Consider the following 20,000-nt stretch of genomic DNA (forward strand, 5'->3'; position numbering starts at 1 on the left):
TATGATGACAGAGAGGGAGGGAGGGAAGGAGGGAGAAGGAAGGAGAGAGAGAAGGATCCAAGATCTGTTCAGTTCTAGTTCAGCTCTTGCTTGGATTTCTATAGGTCTGAGCATGTAAATGTGTCTGATTTAAAACAAAAACAAAAACCCAGAATTTTATATGCAGCCAAGTCATTTAATTTGCTCTTCATTCAGACCACTTAAAGAACTAAAAGGCAGCGCAAAGTGGACTCATTTGATCAGCTTCCAATCAGCTAGGAAGCTGTTGAAAACACCTGCCTCGTTAGGCCTCTCCTCTTGGGGGAGAGAAATCACATTGGTCTTTTGGGGTAAGGATGTTAAAAACAAGTCGCTCAAAATGCACCACTCCAACATGGTGACTGAGTTTAAAGGCATTTGTAAAAGAGTAAGCACATTACTTTTTCATGCTGTTTCTCTTTCTATTGACTCGTTTATTGATGGGTTGAGATAGGCTCCTTTCTGTAGCCCAGGCTGGCCTGGAACTCACTATGTAGTTACCTTAGTCACTGTCCTGTTGCTGTGAAGAAGCAGCGTGACCAAGACAGCTCTTATGAAAGAGAGCGTTTAACTGGAAGCTTGCGTACAGTTTCAGAGGTTTAGTCCATCATCACCATGGTGAGGATGGGGCAGCATGGTGGTACACACTGGTGCTGCAGCAGTAGCTGAGAGCTACACCCTGATCCACAGGCCGAGAGGAAGAGAACACTGGGCATGACGTGGGCTTTTGGAGACCTCAAAGCCCTCCCTACAGACATACTTCCTCCAACAAGGCCACTCTGACTGCAACAAGGCCACGTCCCCTAATCCTTCTCATAGAATGCCACCCCCTGATGACTAAGCATTCAAATATATGAGACTATTCAAACCACCACAGTAGCCCAGGCTGGACCTGAACTTACAGCAATCCTCCTGCCTCAACTTCTGAAATACTATGATTACAGGTGTGAGCCACCATGTCTGGCTAAACACAGAGAACAAAGTCCACGTGTGGACAATGTTCCGTCTGTGCCGGAAGAACCAGGCATGGTCACAAACAAGGGAAACCAGGCTAGACAAGAGACGCGACCATGCCCTCGTCCCAGCCACACCCCTCCCCAGTCACCTCCCCCAGAGAAGCAAGCCACCTTGTCTCATCCAATTCTCTCCCCTGAATACTCTGTTCAGTTCATCATGTAAACGTTCTGCTCCTGCTGGGTTTTGTTTGTTTGTTTGTTCCCTTATTTCCTTCTGAAATTTCTCCTTATTTCCTGCACCATGCAACATGTTATGACTTTAATATCAAATGCTCCCCATCCCCCCGCAGGCACGGGTGTGACGGGCTAAGTCTCCAGCTGGGGACACTATTGAAAAGAGGTGAAACAGGGGAGGAGGGGAAGCCTGGCTGGAGAGGCAGGCCACCGTGGACACGCCTTTGAGGGACACCTGCTCCCTTCCTGTTCTCCCAGTGCTCTCTGCTTGCTGGCTGCCAGAAAGCAAGACCTGCTCCGCCATGCCTCCGGCCATGATGTCCCCTCAGCACAGCCCAGAGCAGCAGAGCAGCAGTTCCCGGAAGAAAACCTCAGGGGCAAAGTCAGTCGGCCCCTCAGGTTGCTCCCTTCCCTGTGTCCACAGCAACGGAAACCAACACCAGGAGCGGCCACGGCCAGAGGAAGACGGAGCTGGAATTTTGTCTCCTTACAAGGGAAAAGGCAGATTTTAGTAAAGTTCTTCCCAATTCATGAAACGAACGGATATTCTTCACAGCTGGGTCTAAGCATCAAAAATTAAAATTCCAATTGGATAAGACAATGGTCCTTAACCCTGGGAGCCAGGCATTACATCCATCTGTACCACCAAACTGCAAGCTCTGTGACAGGCTTATTTTGTTTGTACAAAAATGTTTAAAAATAAAACAAATTTCCTCTCAGCAACATCAAAAGGAATGCACTGAGACTATAAATACAGTCACACAGGCTCTCCAACTTCAGCATTCCACCCTGAGAGATCAAAGGAATCATTATTCTACACACACACACACTCTCGGGTTGTGTATTTAAGTATACACTCTGCTTTCTTCCATGGATTTCTGGAAAGAAATGTTACTTTGTAGCATTTACCGTTTCTTTCTCTCAGGACGCCATCACTCACAGATTTCTGCAATGCCAGTGGACGTTGAGTGCCGGCTCATACCCACATTTTATTTCTCAGGCAAAAGTCTCTCTATACGGGACTGTATTCTCGGCAAATGGATTTCACATGTATTTCACCATTTAGCTTGACCCATGTAGCTGCCATATTTCAGGCCCACGTTTAGCATCTTTCACACACGGTCTCCTTAATCCTAACCATTATCAAGTGATGTAGCTGTTATCAGTCCTGTTTCTATTGATTTTGATGTGCAGCCCCAGCCGTGAAGCCCCCTTCAGTCTTAGGAACCGGAAGCACTTTACTAATTTACTGAGTTGACAGAGAAGATGGGCAGGTGCCTGCCCCAGCGCCCGGAGGAAGCGGATTTTAGGACAGTCCGCTGGCTGCTGTCTCTGCCCCTTTCCCCGCGCTAGCTGCTTCCTCCCCACAAAGAAGAAGTGGCAAGAGGCTCAAGCCCCGAGAAGAGCTGCTGACCCAGCGCAGACAGAAACCGGACTACAACCAGGATTAGCTCTGAGTCGCACCCCACTCCTGTGGCGTCGCAGCCAAGCACAGAGACGCAGCCCCATGTGAGAGCGCGGTGCCAAACATGTATTTGAAAAATCGCAAGCAGCAGTGCAAAATATTAATTTTACCTTTAACTTTTGACAAACTGACAAAATGTCCAATGCACACAACTTCTTCTGCCCTCCCAGTGAAAATGATGCTGATCCGGGCTCACTACAGCCCCAATATCATGTGACTTCCTGCTCCTACGACAGGAATATTTTCCCATGTCACTAGGCAGACTCCAGGAAGAAACAGGGAAAGAATATGGATTTCTTTAAGAATATCAGTTGGAACTATTTGAGTAGTCATAAATGGAAGAAGGCAAGCTGGTCATGGTTGCATGGTACGCCTCCAATCCTGGGACTGCATATGTGTGTGGCGGGTGGGGCAGGGGACCTGAGACAGAAGGATCGTGAGCTTAATGCAGACTTGGCCACACAGCAGCAAGACTGTCCTAAAAAGTAAAAAAAAAAAAAAGTGAGAGGTGAAGCTACACAATCAGATACTATTCTCTGTTTGGTTTTAGATTTCTAGGACTCCAGTTTGGTTTTGGCTTTTTGTTTACTTGAGGGATTCTGGCATCCCTGGAAACAAAACTCACCTATGCTAAGCAAATGCTGTTGCTGAGCCACATCCCTGGATTGAATTTCTAGTGCGCATGGCAGAGCAGAGGTAAGTTTCCTGTCGAGTGCTCACCGCTGACTCTGAGAATGGACGGCCACGGCAGGCAGGGTAAGCAACAAGAGTCCAAGAGTGTGACTGCTTCCTCTTTTCCTCGTGGAAACAAACGCACAAGACTCGGCCAGCACCAAGTCTAGAACCACAGAGCCACGGAACCGCCTGTCACAGTGGTGAAGACCGTGGCTGAACTGCACACATCTCCCCTTAAAGCAACGTTCACTGGAGTGTATCATCAAGGGAAACCAAAAATTAGAGGACTAAATTGTATCTTTATAAACTTGTGAATTACTTATAATGCCTCATACACTGTCTATGGACAATGCCTGTTGAGCAGTTTTCCAATTCTTAAAAAATCCAAACATGTGCCAGGCGATGGTGGTGCACACCTTTAATCTCTGCACTCGAGAGGCAGAGGCAGGCAGATCTCTGTGAGTTTGAGGCCAGCCTGGGCTACAGAATAAGTTTCAGGAAAGGCGCAAAGCTACACAGAGAAACCCTGTCTCGAGAAACCAAAAAAAAAAAAAAAAAGGCCCAAACATGCTGAGAGCCATGACTCGGGTAAAGCATGCAGGGAGGAGTACAGGCCTGGCAGGATGACTCAGAGAGCAAACGCACGTGCTATAAACCTGATGACCTGAGCTCCACCTTCAGGCTCCACGCGGTGCCAGGAGAGAACCAACACCTGAAAGTCATCCCGTGACTTCCACACTTGCAATGTTGTATAAGCGCATGGACGTACATCTGCACACCAAATGAGCGGACGTTATAAAAAGTAAACTTGAACCCTACCACTCATGAGGCGGGGGCAGGTGTGCCTCTGTGAGTTCAAGACTAGCCTGGCCTACATAGTGAGTTCCGGGATAGCCAAGGCTACAGAGTGAGACTTTGTCTGAGAAAATAAAATAAAATAAATAAAGCTTTAAAAAAAAAAATAAAGAATGGTATATCCAATTTGGAGCCAAAGTAAAAAAGACGCCAAAGGTTACCACACAGCTTTGCCATTCACTTCAGGCAGGCCAGGTTTGAGCGGTGTGAGGACCACTGCTTCTTTCACAGAGTTCTAAGGCATGGCTGGAGCACTCGGGTGGATACCTGTTTCCGCCAGGAGATGTAGAATATACTCTCATTCAGACTCATAAAGAGCTGCTATAGGAATAAAGTCGAGCACAAAACCCAGTAGCCACAGATGCAGGAAACCCTAAGAGGTACTCCAAATTAAGAACCTTGAAATAGACTCAAGCTTACACTTCATATGTGTTTTTCAAGGACAAGTTTCTCACTTTCCCTTTCAGTTGCCACAGTAAACATAGTCACTTAAATCTTCTCGCCACAGCATCACAGAGAACCCTCCCCCTCCCCGGGTCTGGGTGGGAAACTCTCATAGGAACATTAAACTGGACCCTTCTGAGAAGGTCTATGGGACATCCTCCAGAATGGGGCCATGGCTCCTCTCTCCTCCCAAGTGTGCTCCTCTGAGAATGGCACTAGATACCCCTCAGAAAGGGCCCATGGCCTCTTCCCCCTACTGAGTGGACAGACAACAAGATACCTATGTAGTTAGCCTTCGTCCTTGGGTGGACCGTGAACATGCCAAGAAAGCTGAGCAATCAGAACAGAGAAACAAAAACCAGAGCACAGGCAACTCTAGGAAAGAAAGAGGCCCAGATGCCTACAGACATTCACGTCTTCGGCGGCCCGGCTGCTCTTCCTGTACTTGACTTCTGCAGTCTATGGCACCAGGATAATGGTTTCAAAATAAGTCTTCAAAGCCAGGTGTGGAGGCACGTGCCTGTAATCCCAGCACTCGGGAGGATCGCAAGTTTGAAACCTGCAAGGACTACAAAGTGAGATCCTGTCTCATACACACACTGTCTACAGAGAAAGAGAAATATGGGCATCTACCTAAACAGATAGAGTTCCCAAGTAAACTAATGAGCACATTAGATACCAACAATATGGTGAGATCTAGCAGTGCTTGAGATTCAGTTTCAAGTCAGTAGGTTTTTCCCCAAATAGAATTTTACTTCCACCCAGGCTCTGAGCAGGAAGAAACTCTGCCCCAAACACCTCCCTACCAGGGAGATTTGTATTTTTCTCACCAACAGAATAAGATGTTGAAATTTGTGTTTAATACAATGACTGTTGTGAAATATTATTTTAACTAGGCAAAGATGTGTCACTTTTGTTCATACTAGATTGTCTCACTTTGCCTACCTAAGGCACCTGACTGGTCTAATAAAGAGCCGAATGGCCAATAGCTGGGCAGGAGAAAGGATAGGCAGGGCTGGCGGGCAGAGAGGAAAAAATAGGAGGAGAAATCTAGGCTCAAGAGGGGAGAGAAGAAGAATGAGAGAAGAAGGAGGAGAGAACTAGGGATCAGCCTGGGGCAAGAAGCCAGGCAGACGACAGACAGACAGACAGACGACAGACAGACAGACAGACACAGAGAAGCAGTGATAGTAAGATACACAGAAGTAAGAAAGGTAATAAGCCCCAAGGCAAAAGGTAAATAAAGAGAAACAGGTTAATCTAAGTTAAAAGAGCTAGCCAGAAATGTGCCCAAGCTAGGTCAAGCATTCACAACTAATAGTAAGTCTCCGTGTCATGATATGGGAGCTGGTGAGTGGCCTCAAAGAAAAGTCAGGTGCAAATGGCCATCCATAGGGTATCGTGTTCCTACACTAAATCCAAATACACACATAGTCAAAATGTTTCATGCCCTCTTAGGGTCAAGAAAGGAAGAAGTGAGACGTTCTTCCTATAATCCCCAAGCAGCTACAGAAGGAGCACTGGAGCCAGCCAGCAACTCTGGGCCTGTCATCACCCCAGCAGAAAATTAGAGTGACAATAATGGAATCTATTTGTTAGAAAGAATAAATGAAGGAATATGTGGAAGAGAAAAGAAAACCCAGGAAACAGTAAATGCTACCTACTAATAATACTGTTTTTATTACCATTAGCTATTATTCAGATGAAGTGGGTGGATTTCAAATATAAATGTGACATTATCAAACAAAATTCTTTGAACAGGCCATTCTTCAGCAGGTGCAAGAAATGAAAAACATTGAAAAGCATAATCCAAGAAGCACAGGAGATCAAGATAAGGCCACAAAAAAACATAATCACCGATTTCTAGACAACCTGAGTGTGTGGGAGGACCTTCACATCCAGGCGTGATGCGTTCTGTTTTTTAAACCTCCCCCAACCACGTGTGTGTGTGTGTGTGTGTGTGTGTGTGTGTGTGTGTGTGTGTGTGTCACAGCATGCATGTGGAGGTCAGAAGACAGCCCTGGGTAGAGCGCCTGGCTTTCTATCTTCTCTGAGACAGTCTCTGTCTCCAAATCTGCAGCTCTGTGATCACAGACACTCACCATCCTGTCTTGCTGAGACACAGGTCATCAGGCTTGTGCCAGAGCACTTCACCCCTGCGCCCTCCCCCAGCCTGGCATGAGGCGTTCTTTCAAGTGGGATAGCTTGCTTTCTGAAAAAAGTTGAGCAGTTTTCCTTCAAGGAAACACACACATACACACACACACACACACACACACACACACACACACACACACACACATACACACACAAACACACACACACACACCACCACCACCACCACCACCACCACCACCACCCTTGTTCCTGAATATTCTATCCTCAAATACAGAAAAACACAAGGCTTATCTACTGATGCTTTGTAACTAAACCAAATCTTAACTCGGCTCTTTAAAATTTTAACTTCTAAATCAAAACTGGGGCAGAGGGGAGTATTCATATCTGTGAGGCTCTTAGCAGCATCTATTGAACTATGTAGTGAGATATCCTAATTTTTATATGAAAAAACAAAAATGTTAGCTAAGAAATGTTTTAAAAAGTACTCTGTGCCTTTCTCGGTATGAAATTCTCTTGGAATCAGATTGCTCCTGTGGCAGCATTCATGTAGTCTCAGTCCTGAACCTGGGCTTTTGAAGATGAGTCTAGGCCAGTTTCTTCGAGGTAGAACTAACAAATAGCCTGAGAGCTTGTGTTCCAGAGACTTCCGCTTCCTGTCTGTCTTCTCTATCACTGACATCGCCAAGCACTTCCATTACACTCATTTGTGTTCTTTTTTTCCTTCCTGACAGGGCTCCCTCTGTAGCCCAGGCTGACCCACACTCTGTCCCCTCACTGTGGCCTCCAGGTGCTGAGATTACAAGTGTGCCAGCCACTTCTGGAGAAGAAAACAAAACAATGTGCTTGGGCACACGTCTGATGCCTGATCGAATCAGGCCAAAGTGTTTGGGTGTGGGAGACTTCCTTCTAAGTTCTTCCCTGCTATTTACTTACACAGATCCATTTTCTCAAAGATGAGCTCCTCAGGAGGCCCCTAAGCAGCCACGCCTCTCACAACCATAGTCACGTATGCAAGTGTCTTTAGCAGAGATCTTGGTAGAACAGTTCACAGGGAAAGCGACCAGCACACTCCTTGGGACCACGGGGACATGCACACCCCTCCTGCTGCTTTTCCCTGCGTCAGGCAGAGACACGCCTATCACTGCACCACACTGCCTCTATGAACGAGCGGTCATCACAGTCGACACTTCTATTGAGAACCAGCAGCAGAGCCGTTTTTCTGATGGGAAAATGAGACCAGCTCGGGAAATCCACACACACAGACAGTTGACAGGAGCGGTGTGTCGGGGCCTGGCAGGTCCTCACTCTTAAATCACCTGGGAAAGTCTACAGGAGCTGTTTTGTTTGGAATTGCCCTTTGGATGAAGATAGCAAATGAGCACCCACTAAGAATACTAAGGATTTAAAACTCAGTTCCGTGAGCCAAATCCTAGGTTTTGTTCAATAAAGCCAGAAGTCTACCGAAAAGGGAAAATGACCAAGTTTCACAGCAAGAGATAAAGTAGTGATGGAAATTTTCAACGTTCTTGGACCCTAAATTATTTGCCTACTTAGTGACTTCTTAGTTCACCTACAGTGATGAAGCCCAGACTCAGGGCCTTCAGCATGCCAGGCGAGGGCTCTACCACTGTGTGAGACACACCCAGTCCTCCTGGGTCCTACATTTTAACCACCATTTCTTAAAATTAAAGAAAAATAAATCATAATTTAAAATCCTAAAGCATTAACAATACTATTTTATATATATATTTTATTTTTATTTTTTTTATTTTTATTTTTCTGATTATGAGAACTTTTTACACTGGGCATTTTCAGCTTCGGCCAACATCTGTACTCACAAATTCCCCTGTACCGTCTTGAGTTCCTTCCCTGGAGGTTTTGGTTCCCTTATTTGGTACTGGGGTGGACACTAAACCTGTGCCACACCACCGACTTTCTGAGCACGCTCTGGAAGGGGCATTGGCAGAGGATCGTAACTGGCATCTCAGTAGGAAGAAGTCAGATGATTTTTAGAGAACAGGCTTTGAACAAAAGGCCAATGTGAGGTTTTAAATGCCCCTCTTCTAAGCTTATCTGGAGCTGCGTGAGGAACAATGCACTCTGGGAAATGTAGTCTGGTGTAGAAGAGCCTGCCAGGGGAGTCTAGACTAACTAACCACTAACAGCTGGGGAGGAGTGGCTAGGCATGCTTCCATCACAAAGGATGGGCTGAAGACAAGAAAACGTGCATGCGTCCAGGAGACTGGGATAAGTGTAAGTGTGTGTGTGTGTGTGTGTGTGTGTGTGTGTGTGTGTGTGTGTGTGCACAAAGACAGGGAAAAGTGTGTGTGTGCAGAGGACAGGGTGTGCAGAAGACAGAGAACCTTGTGTGCGTCCAGAGGACAGGCACTTTGCTGAGCGCTGGCTAGGAACTGGAGTGCTTAGGCCCCCAGGCTGCCATTGTGCAGCCTGGCTGTGTTTCTGCCCTTGGATCCGTGTCTCCTGGAAAACTCCCAAAAGCCTGACACCTGTCCCTTTTTGGTTAAGTAGAGTGGGATGGAAGTCTGGGGTCATATCGTGGCAGAGTTCCCATAACAGTCAAGCTAAGTTCAGTTGAGGGATTTTCAGCAGCTGAGAACGTGGCCCAAAGGCAGGAGCCATCTCTAAAGTGAAGAACACCGCTGAAGGACCGACAGCCCATGAAAAGGTAAGCATTTCAAAATCCCACAGTCAAAATGGAACACTACGGAGTCCCGGGATTCACACGCTCCTTGCCATGTTATTTTATCACTTAAACTGGTCACTCACCGTGGGGACAACAGGACTGATTAAAGAGACCTGTGCTCCGAAGTGACGACAGACTGTCCCAGCTCACTGCTGCGGACTTTACGGTGTCGTGAACAGGGGACAGCTCCTAGAAACCTTACTTTCAGTTCTGAATTTTGACCTTTCCTGGGGCCAGTGACGGTGTAACAGTCTGACTGTCTAACACACTCGGGCAGAGCGGCAGTCGGTGCAGCGAAGGGGTGGCCGATGCTCTGCCGTGCGCTGTACTGCTGGCCACGACGCTCCACGTGCGTGGTGAGGGCACTAACCATCTAATACAGTTTCACTTTATGATGTGCTAGTTCATCCAAACTCAATGACACTTTCCAGGAAGGAGGTAAAGGAAATGCCTCTAACACATGATTGTGTCCAATGTACAGGTACCAACAACAGAAATACTGATGTTTGAAGCCAGAACTGTAGCTGAAGGTAGTGAATCCCACCATACCTGGTTTGGGTGAGAATGGAGAGAAAATGGCTTCCCCTAGTTTACCCAGCTATCAGGGATGAAGCGGGATCGAAACCTTGGTCTTGGGAATCCCAGCCCAGGAGACTCAAGGATTCCGTCCCGGGCTCCCTTATCAACAGCCAAATGAAGCCCCCAAACCGACCTGATTCTGTGTGCGGGGCTGGCATGAACCTGGAGAGACAGGAAGGGCAGGCACTTTCTTCCGGAAGCGGATGTCGAGAGTATCACACCTGTGAGGAAGGAAGGAAGAGGCTCAGCTCGTGTTCGGAAGACCAGCTGCCCCAGCATCTTCGGCTACCTCTACCTGTCACCTGTCACCTTCCTTTAACACCTGCGAGCACGCCACTCAAGGCAGGTACAACCCTGCCTTTAAACACCCCTGAAAGGAGCTGGCAAGACGGCTCAGTGGGTATAGGTGCTGGCCACCAAGCCTGACCACCACAGCCTGAGTGATCCCTGCAACCCACGTGGTGGATGGAGAGAACCGCATCCTACAAGCTTCTCTCTGACCTCCACGGGGTTGGCATGGCGCATATGTGTGCAGACACACACACACACACACACACACACACACACAAAATGAGTAAATAAAATGTAAAAATAAGCCTTTCAAAAGGAAATAGAGCTGGCAGTTTTTCTTAAAATCCATGGAAATTAGATTACTTGAAGTATTGGCCACAGATCACCCGGTTTGGCTTCTTTAGCTGGTGAGGAAACTGAGACCCCAAGAACTTACATAAAGACAAAATGCCAACACCATGGTGTGAGGCAGGGCCAGACGGTGAAGCCAGCTCTACCCCTTTGGGGCTGGTACTCACTTGCATAACACAGAACACCTGTCGCCCCTTCAGAGAGAAACAAACAAGCAAACAACCCAGTATTTCCCGAGGTGTCCTCGTCCAGCATCAGAAGAGACATGGACGGGAGCGCTAAATGGATTTGTGCAAATTTAAATTAAGGAGACCCCCATCCTTCCTCGCAGGTCGCACTCCGGCCTCAAGTTACTTGCCACGGCACACACGTGACTTAAATGTCTCTCTTATCTGTGAGTCCCTATCTCAATAGGAGAACCCTCGCATACGGATATGGTCCAGGCTCTGGACTTCATCAACTCTGCTCTGAAAACTTCCCGTGGTCTTAGCCACTTACTTCCCTGGTCTCAAGAAATTCAAAAATGAGTCCCCTACACTAATACCGACAGGCCTTCTGAAGCCGCACTTGTTCTTGGCCAGCATTCTGTGAGTACAGAAGTTTCCATGTTGTAACATTCTGCTTTCCCGCTCACTACTGGTTTAGTCTCTCTGTAGCATGAATCTTAAATGGTCTTATTAATAAAAACAAACTCTCTCTAATCATAGTACAATAATGCAAACAAAACCAGTTACTCAAAGATAATCTAGTTATGATGAGTATTTCACTCCTTGGCTATTTCTTTTTATTGTTGCTAATTGTTTTTATTTGTGCTTATTTATTTATTCGTTGAAACTGGGTCTCTTATAACCCAGGCTAGTCTTGAACTCCTAAGTGCTGGGATTATAGGCACATACCACCATGCCAACCAAGCTGGGCTGGCTAGTGCTTAATCAGAAGGTAAGGTTGGAACAAAAAAAATACTCTTCAAAAATTGGAAGCTATTTCTTAATGAGCCCATAAGACAGCTCATCAGGTAAGGTACCTTGCACCTAAACCTGATGATCTGAATTGGAGCCCTGGGACCCACATGGTGGAGGGAGAGAGCCGATTCCTGCAAGCTGTGCTCTGACTTCCATGAGCATGCCATGCACACAGGTGCCCCTCCCCCACAGACAGACACTAATAATAAATAAATGTTGCTTTTAAAAATCCTCATATTGCATCTTCAACAAGCCTTAGTTGTGTGATGTATCAGATGGTAGACACACACACAAGCTCCCTGGGGAAGAAACCTTGAAACCAGCAACTTAACAGAACTATGAGGAATTCAAATGCAAGTAGAGGGAAAAAAAAGACAGTGATGATGTGTCCTAAATGTGACTTCGAAGTATGGCTTAACTGCGTCTTATGTAGCATAGGCTGGCCTTGAACTTGCTATGCAGCCGATCCTCCAGCATCCACCTTCCAAGTGCTAGGCTTATAGAAGTGAGTCACCATGGCTCGTTATAGAATGCTGGGGATCCCATAAACAAATCCATAAAAATGACACCAAACAGCTCGTCTTATACGGCTTAATGTTCTCATTCCATATTATATTCCCAACATTCAGAAATGCTAGACAAATGTTCTACTAACAGAACTATACCTGATCTTAATTATATTTTAAATATATCATTTGATACCTACAATTATTCGCAAGTGTTCAGTTAAATTCAAAACAAATTAATAACATGAAATTCACCAGGCTCATGCCTCTAAATCTCATCAAACAAAAATTGAATATACACATTCTCCTTAATCTGTAGGTATATATTTCAGAAAAATTTTAACATATGGAACAGGAGATAAGCACCAGAACTTTTCTAGCATATATGTGTATAATAGCAAAACAAAACAAAAAAATGGTGTTTTTAACAAAAGAATTAGTAAGTACTTTGGGGTCGGTATCATTCTGAACTGAAAAAGCCAATGAACCATATCCACAGGCAACAGCACTTAGGGAGGTGGAGGCCAGAACAAGACTTCAAGGCCATCATCAGCCACATAGGAAGTTGCAGGCTTAGCATGGGCTCCATGAGCCCCTCTGATACAAAGACAGACAGAACATCTAGGTAACGGTCACCCAACTCCAGAACCAAATGTAGGTTACTCCTAGGCCCCACTTTCAACTCCTGCCCTCTGTAACTGCACACGTCGATTCTGCCTTCATTTCATCATTATTACTTTAAGTACATCATATATTGATGTATCTTTCAACAAGATGATATTCTAGTTTCTTTGTAAATCCATAAAAATGACATCAAACAGCTCTGGTCTTGTAGGACTTCATGTTTCTACCCAATATTACATTTCCAAGACTCATCCATTCAATTTTCATGATGACACCAAATTTCTTTCCTACAATGTGCTTAGCAATGACACTCTCAGGAGCAATCGTGGTTCATGTTTAGCTACAGCCTCTCGCTCCCTTAATTTTAAGACATAAAATGGCATTCAACTACAATCTTAATTTGCATCTTCTTGCTCATTAATGATGCTGCATAGTCCACCTTTCTCATTGGCTAACTCATGCCTTCTCTTTGGTGAAAGGCCTGTCTCTGTCTTTTGCTCTCTTTCTTCCTGGATTGTTTCCTCTCCACTTTACACATGCTGATTATCTGGTTTTGCCAGTTCTGAGTGGCCAGGCCCAAACAGGTATCAGATAAAGTAGAAGCAGGAAGCCAGACAACTGGAGAGAGCAAGCTCTGTGCTAGTGTTTTCCTGACTCCATGCTTCTGAGCAGCATGCAATCCACAGACACTGTGAAGCATAGACATAAAATACTATCCAGCTGATGGAGTTTTCTAAGCTTTCATTTCAATAGAAGTTCAGCCAGAAAAAAAGAAATGCTTAGGAAATGATGTCAGTGCATTCCACTTGTAGATGTCAAGTTTTCAACAGGCCACAATTTAGACAGTATTTCCACTGCAGCTCTTATAGTTTACATATTTTTATTTCATGCTTTGCTCACCTCTGATTTAGAATACGTCTGGTACAGTGTCAAAGGGTTGAGTATTTTTAAATGCACAAATGTTCATACATAAAAATCTGAATTTCAAAACTATGTTATATAAATTAGAAGCAGTCGCCCGGACTCCAGATTTAGCTAAATGTTAGCTATGCCTTGATCTCAGTAAAGTCTAAGGGGCTTAGAATCAATTAACTCTTTGTAGTTTGTAGATCAATGAAAAAAAATACTGTTTCTCAGTCTTTAGCAATTTTCAGGGGTCTCTGAGTTTAAACAAAGTGGACCATTAAATAATAACAAAATGCTCATTTTCTGAAAGAAACTTTTAATAAGCAATTTTATAGCCTACTGTGGCTCTTCTGGGACACCTGCCAGATCATGTAATGAAAAGCACCAAGGAAACAAACAAAAGCCCGCATGAAATCTGTGGCCCTCTGCATGCTGGCCCGAGCCCATGAGCCATCAGGAGAGGACTGCAGAAGCAAATGGTACCCCACTCACACTGTGTAGGTTTCAGGGTCACATATGGGGTCTAAGCCTCTGTCACGACAGATGCCAGCCTGCTGCTAAGCAGGGCAGTGCTGGTAAGTCCCATAGCTGTCTCCTCCCAATAAAACAGCAATGACTGGCAGACAGCTCTCCAATCACTAGAAGATAAGCAACTCTTTTCCCTTAACATCCCCATCCATTTCTGCTGCTAGGACCCTCCCATTCAAACCAAGCACACTCCTATGAGACTTCTCCCCAGCACCACACCACTGAAACTTAAAGGTCATCTACAGACCTTCCCTGAGCTATGGGCAGCCTGCATGACTCCTGCACGCTGACGCTCCCTTCCCTTGCTCACTCTCTTAGTTTGATCCCATTCGCTGGCAACCCCCTTCCCACCTCCTTGACTGATCCCTCCTTCTCCACCTCTAAACATCTAGTTCTTCCCCTCCCTTCACTCCGTCAGCAGATACTGCTGACAGTTCCCAAAGTACACTCAGAATCTCTTCACGCACACAGTACCTATGCTGGTCAAAGTCCATGGCCGCTCAAGTTTGGGATCTGACCTACTGATCTCTGCACCAGCCATATTCCAGTCCTTTCTCATGAAAGTAATGAGGATGGTCAGACCACCTGGCCTACAGCATACAGTGTAGAACACCCTATCTCAAGGGGAGTTCTCGTTGCCCTCAGTAAGAACCTACGCTATCATAAAAGAGTCGATATGACCTCCCCTGCTTCTGCCATCACTTTCCACCACTTTCTTACACTCTGCGGACCTGGCACATCCGGCCTCCAGGCCTTCACTGGCTGCTGTCTATGAGCGTCCTCATGAGACATTATTTCTGCGCAGGACTTCCCATCTTCCGGTCATTGCTCATATGTCTCCCGGGCAGTCTGTCCAAGTCTGCCCTCGGTTCCCTCACTCCTTCTGATTTTTCTCCAACATGACCAGCTAACTTCTGCTCCTGCTTTTCCTAACTCCGCCTTCCCACACAGACATAAAAAGCAAAATCCATGACAGCAGAAATTTGTTTTGTTTGGTATTACATCTTCAACGCCTAGGACAGGAGAAAGGATAGCCAGGGCAGGCAACTAATAAGCAAATGCATAACTATTAGGGCAATACAAAGGCCAAATTTTATAAAAACAAGATCATCTAAATGATCATGGAACTTTTTTTTTTTTTTTTTTTTTTTTGGTTTTTCGAGACAGGGTTTCTCTGTGTAGCTTTGCACCTTTCCTGGAACTCATTTGGTAGCCCAGGCTGGCCTCGAACTCATCACAGAGATCTGCCTGGCTCTGCCTCCGGAGTGCTGGGATTAAAGGCGTGCGCCACCACCGCCCGGTGATCGTGGAACTTTTAAGATGTAAATTAATCGCTCCAAAATCCCTTTAAAATATAAGATAAGGACGATCTTGAGGCCAGCAGTTGACACAGCAGGCGTGCCCTTAGTCACAGTAGAAAAACACTCCCCCAAACCGAGGCTGCGAGCCACAGAATGGCTTATTTTCTACTAACTGCTGCCACATCTGACAATGGGCGGTTTGCTGAGGCACACCACCAAAACAGGGAAATACTGTGAAAATGCTCATTCCAAACCCCGACTCCAGACAAAGAAACAAGGTCTTTGTAAAAAGAGAAGAACGGTCTAAATTAAAAGGCAGACTTTTTTTTTAAATGTTTTAAATGATTTGCTTGGAAATAATTTTAAACTTACAGAAAAGTTACAAGAGCTGTTTAATAACACAAAAAAAACGCAATAGTAGCCAGGCTCACCTATCCCCAGTTACCCGTTTTATTTTAATCTGTGCTCATCTGTTCTTACCCACCCCACCTTCCCCAGGATAAATCTCAGGTGCCACCTGCATCACCGCCCTTTGCTTCAAAGCACGGCCATGAACTCGAGCTAAGCTAAGTTGTTATAACACCTTTCTTTCTCTATCTGTCCCTCAGTCTTGCAGTCAAATTGCTCAGCTGATCCGTTGACGTCCTTTCCAGCACTTTCTCTCAATCAGGCACCCAATGTAAAACGAGCACTGCACTGCCAATCCATGCTTATCTCATAGCCTTTAATGTGAATAAGGCTCCTTCTACAGTCTTAATCATTTACAGAACTAACTTTTGCATAAAGTACGCCCTCTCTACATGCTGCTCCTTTTTTTAAAAAAGTATAACATTCTTGATTTAGGGTTTGCCTGGTGGTTCCTCCTAACCTGAGGTCATGCCACTTTGGGAAGAGATGAGGATGTGTCCCTTCAGGGTGTCATAACTGCAGTCACACGGTGACCATCTGTTCCATATCGTTCCTGGATCCTACCAATGTATAATGGCTATTTCATTCCTTGCGGCTAATACAGTCTGTGAGGAAATGCTGTAAGCCCATGGGATTACCTTTCCCTGGTCGGTGTCCCCCAGTTTTGTTTTGATCCTTCACATTCCTAATGTTCCTAATCATCACTAGCCATGCAAACTGGCTACAAAGCGATGACTTCCAGCTCCTGAATCTGAATTCTACTGTAAGCAGAGCCCCATCCCATTTATTTGCTTATCAATCAGTTTATTATGGTATGGATTCTTATTTTGTTCATTTAAATGCTTATTTTAATTTTTATTTATATGTATATGTGTGTGTCCTTGTGAGAGTATGTCGTGTGTGGGTGCCTGTAGAGGTCAGAAGAGGGTGCCAGACCCCTGGAGCTGGGGTTAGAGGCATTTGTGAACTGATCATCTCTCCAGTCCCACAGATTCCATTTTTAATGTTTTACAACATATTCACACATGAATATATACTGGTTTTAAAAATAATGGATTAATCTGGTGCTTTCAACTCCAATCCATCCCCCAAAAGATTTTAATTTTGCCTTCTCCTATCCCATATATGTATATCTCTCCTTTCTCAAGGAAACCTTTATTCCAACAGCTTCAAAACTCAATCTTTAATGTCCCTAAAATATTTTGTCCACTTAAATGCAAAAAGTAAACATAATAGAAAGAATTGAGGATTTTTATGTCCCCCGACCTCCACTCAAGCTGAGGGTAAATGCTCAAGCACTGTGTTAATGAGTAACTTATTTTTTTAATTCGAACACAGTACTAATTTAAAATATAATCTAGTTCACCTGTCTTAGCAATTTAGGATTTTTCCAACTCCCGTTCTCATCTAAATATGAAAAGTAACAGGCTTGGAAAAGTTTAAACTATAGAAAAGGGTGTAACCTTCAAGTCCCTTCCATAAGCCTCTGACCCATCCCTCCCTGTGCCGTCTTCCGATAAACTCAAGCTGATGTGTGCACACTTATGTTTCCCTCCTCCTCCTACAAGGAAACACGCTCCTGTCTACATCTCAGGACGCTCGTTCATGCTGCTGTGCAGTCTGGAGGTCGCTGTAAATCACCTGACACAGCAGCAATGGATGACTGCAAAGCCAAGCAGCAAGAGCTGACAGGAACTCACTGCCCCGCAGACTCACACACCAAGAACTTTCAACAAAACAGTGTTTTGCTTTATTTCTTGAGACAGAGTTTCTCTGTGCAATAGTCCTAGCTGTCCTGGAACTCGATCTGTAGACCAGGCTGGCCTCAAACTCACAGAGATCCGCCTGGCTCTGCCTCCTTAGTGCTGGGATTAAAGATGCGCACCACCACCGCCCGAACATTCAACAAAATGTTAGCAACCCAGAACTCACAATATACACTTAAAAGTATAAACCATAAGAGAAAATGAAATCACCAATCTCAACAATGATAGCAAAAACCCAACACACAACACAACTATGCAGCCTGGACGACAGAATGACAGCCTGTCTCCAAAAAAAACCAGCCAAACCAACACCCAGTGGATCACAGATGTGATTGTTAATCTGGGTGTATCTAAGGAGACTCCACGGCCATAGCACATCCTCCCAGAAAGCTGCAGGAATCAGCTTGACAGAGATGCTCCTGACAGCAGCAGGTGGCCTGGCTGGAAGGCAGGGCGGCCTGCAGCCACCGGCACTCGGACGACTGCAGCCACCGGCACTCGGACGACTGCCCCCCTGCCCCGGCAGCCCGCTATGGCAGCCCTCTATGGAGCGGGACAGTTTGGTGTCCTGTCCATAGTGTGCTTAGGCTTTGCTTTGGCCCAATGCTCCCTCGCTATCCTCCCATTACACAGCTTTTGAAATGGGAATGTTTACTCTGTGCTGGTGTGTATTAGAAGTGTGTTGCCTGTTCGTTCGTTTTTTAATAGGGACTCACAATTAAGAGATCAGAATTAAGAGCTTCAGAAAGGAGTTTTGAACAGTACTAGGACTGGCAGAGACTGGGGCGGGGGGGACTTTAGAGGTGGGCTGAACGCATGTTACATCCTGAGACAGAACAGAAACTTTAGTGGCCAGGTTGTAACGTCAGGATATAAAGCGTCACGTTCAGGTGTCAGGTTGGCAGGTGGCCGGGCTGTGAAGGTTAATGCTCACTGCTGTTGTGGCTGCATCTGGAATCACCGTAAAAAGACACCTCTAGGTGTGCCCCTGAGGCTGTCCCCATATTGGTTTGATGGAGTCGGGGAAAATCACCCTGAACGTTGGTGGCACCATGCCAGGGGCCGGGTCCCAGACCAAATAAAAAGGGGGGAAGGAGAATCCGGCCCCCTAATGAATCTCTCTGGGCCGGACTGTACCTGCGGTGCGGCCGGCTACCAAACACTACGGTCACTGTGCCTGACTTCACCAACGTGAACTTCTACTCTTTAAAAGGCACTTCCATAACTGAGAAGAAGCCATAAACTGGGAGGAAGCATTTGTCAACCACGTAACCAGCTGTGTTCAACATCTATAACAAAACACCAACTCAATTTAAAAGGAAGAAAGCAGGCAAGCCTGTGTTTGGTATGTAAGCGCACAGCAACTGTTGTGGTATGCACATGGGTGCCTGCAGAGACCATAGGTCAGCTACGGGTGGGTGCCTTCCCAGCTGTTTCTCCACCTACTTCACTCATTCAATCATTCAGTCAATCATTCATTCATTCATTCATTTGAAACAGATCTCCCACTGAAGCTGGAGCTCACCGATGGAGGTGGACTAGCTGCCCAGCCTGCCCCGGGGATCCTCCTGCCTTTGCCTACCCAATACTGGGATTATTGCCCACGTTGCAGTGCCTGGTCTTTTACACAGGTGCTAGGGACCCAAACCAAGGCCCTCATGCTCACACAGCGGGCACTTTACCAAGGGAGCCATCGCCAATTTTTTTAAATTTTTTTTTTTCAGAGCTGAGGACCAAACCTAAGGCCTTGTGCTTGCTAGACAAGCGCTCTACCACTGAGCTAAATCCCCAACCCCAATTTTATTTATTTGTTTGTTTGTTTATTTATTTATTTATTTATTTTGGTTCTTTTCAAGACAGGGTTTCTCTGTGTAGCTTTGCGCCTTTCCTGGATCTCGCTCTGTAGACCAGGCTGGCCTCGAACTCACCGAGATCCGCCTGGCTCTGCCTCCCGAGTGCTGGGATTAAAGGCGTGTGCCCCCAACGCCCGGCACCATCTCCAGTTTTAAGAGGAAGGAAATGCCAACACAGACAAAGCTAGGAAAGGAAACACGCCCATGAGGAGGCTGGGCTGCCTTCCCGATATTCAGGGAGAGCCGCCACTACACCTGGAGTCCCGGAAGACCAGAAAGAGGCCTGGGGTGGAGGAGACCGAAGAACCGAGCTGGCCTGCGAGGAACATGGCCCTCGTGAGCCAAACAGTAGCAGAAAGCAAGCTCTAGAGGGTGCGGTGACCCGGGCTGGGATCTGTGCAGAGAGCAACAGCAGGATCTCAACCACCGTTTCCTTCCTGGTCGCCGGAGATCAAG

At 46.0% G+C, this 20,000-nt stretch overlaps 1 protein-coding gene across 10 annotated transcripts in view; it reads right to left on the reverse strand.

Annotated features, from left to right (window-relative positions):
- The window catches only part of Wdfy3 (WD repeat and FYVE domain containing 3), a 253,981-nt gene that overhangs the window by 216,096 nt on the left and 17,885 nt on the right, over window positions 1-20,000 (reverse strand). For 9 of the 10 annotated variants that reach the window (XM_076546791.1, XM_076546795.1, XM_076546784.1 and 6 more), the window contains exon 2: window positions 10,182-10,269. The exons of the other annotated variant lie outside the window; for it this stretch is intronic. Coding sequence is in view for 7 of the 9 variants with exons in the window: in XM_076546784.1 (XP_076402899.1) it covers window positions 10,182-10,269 (88 nt within the window). In the remaining 2 variants the exon portion in view is untranslated. The remainder of the gene's footprint in view (window positions 1-10,181; window positions 10,270-20,000) is intronic. 10 annotated transcript variants of the gene reach the window in all.

This window comes from Peromyscus maniculatus, chromosome 10 (assembly GCF_049852395.1).
Source record: "Peromyscus maniculatus bairdii isolate BWxNUB_F1_BW_parent chromosome 10, HU_Pman_BW_mat_3.1, whole genome shotgun sequence".
NCBI classification, from domain to species: Eukaryota; Metazoa; Chordata; class Mammalia; order Rodentia; family Cricetidae; genus Peromyscus; species Peromyscus maniculatus.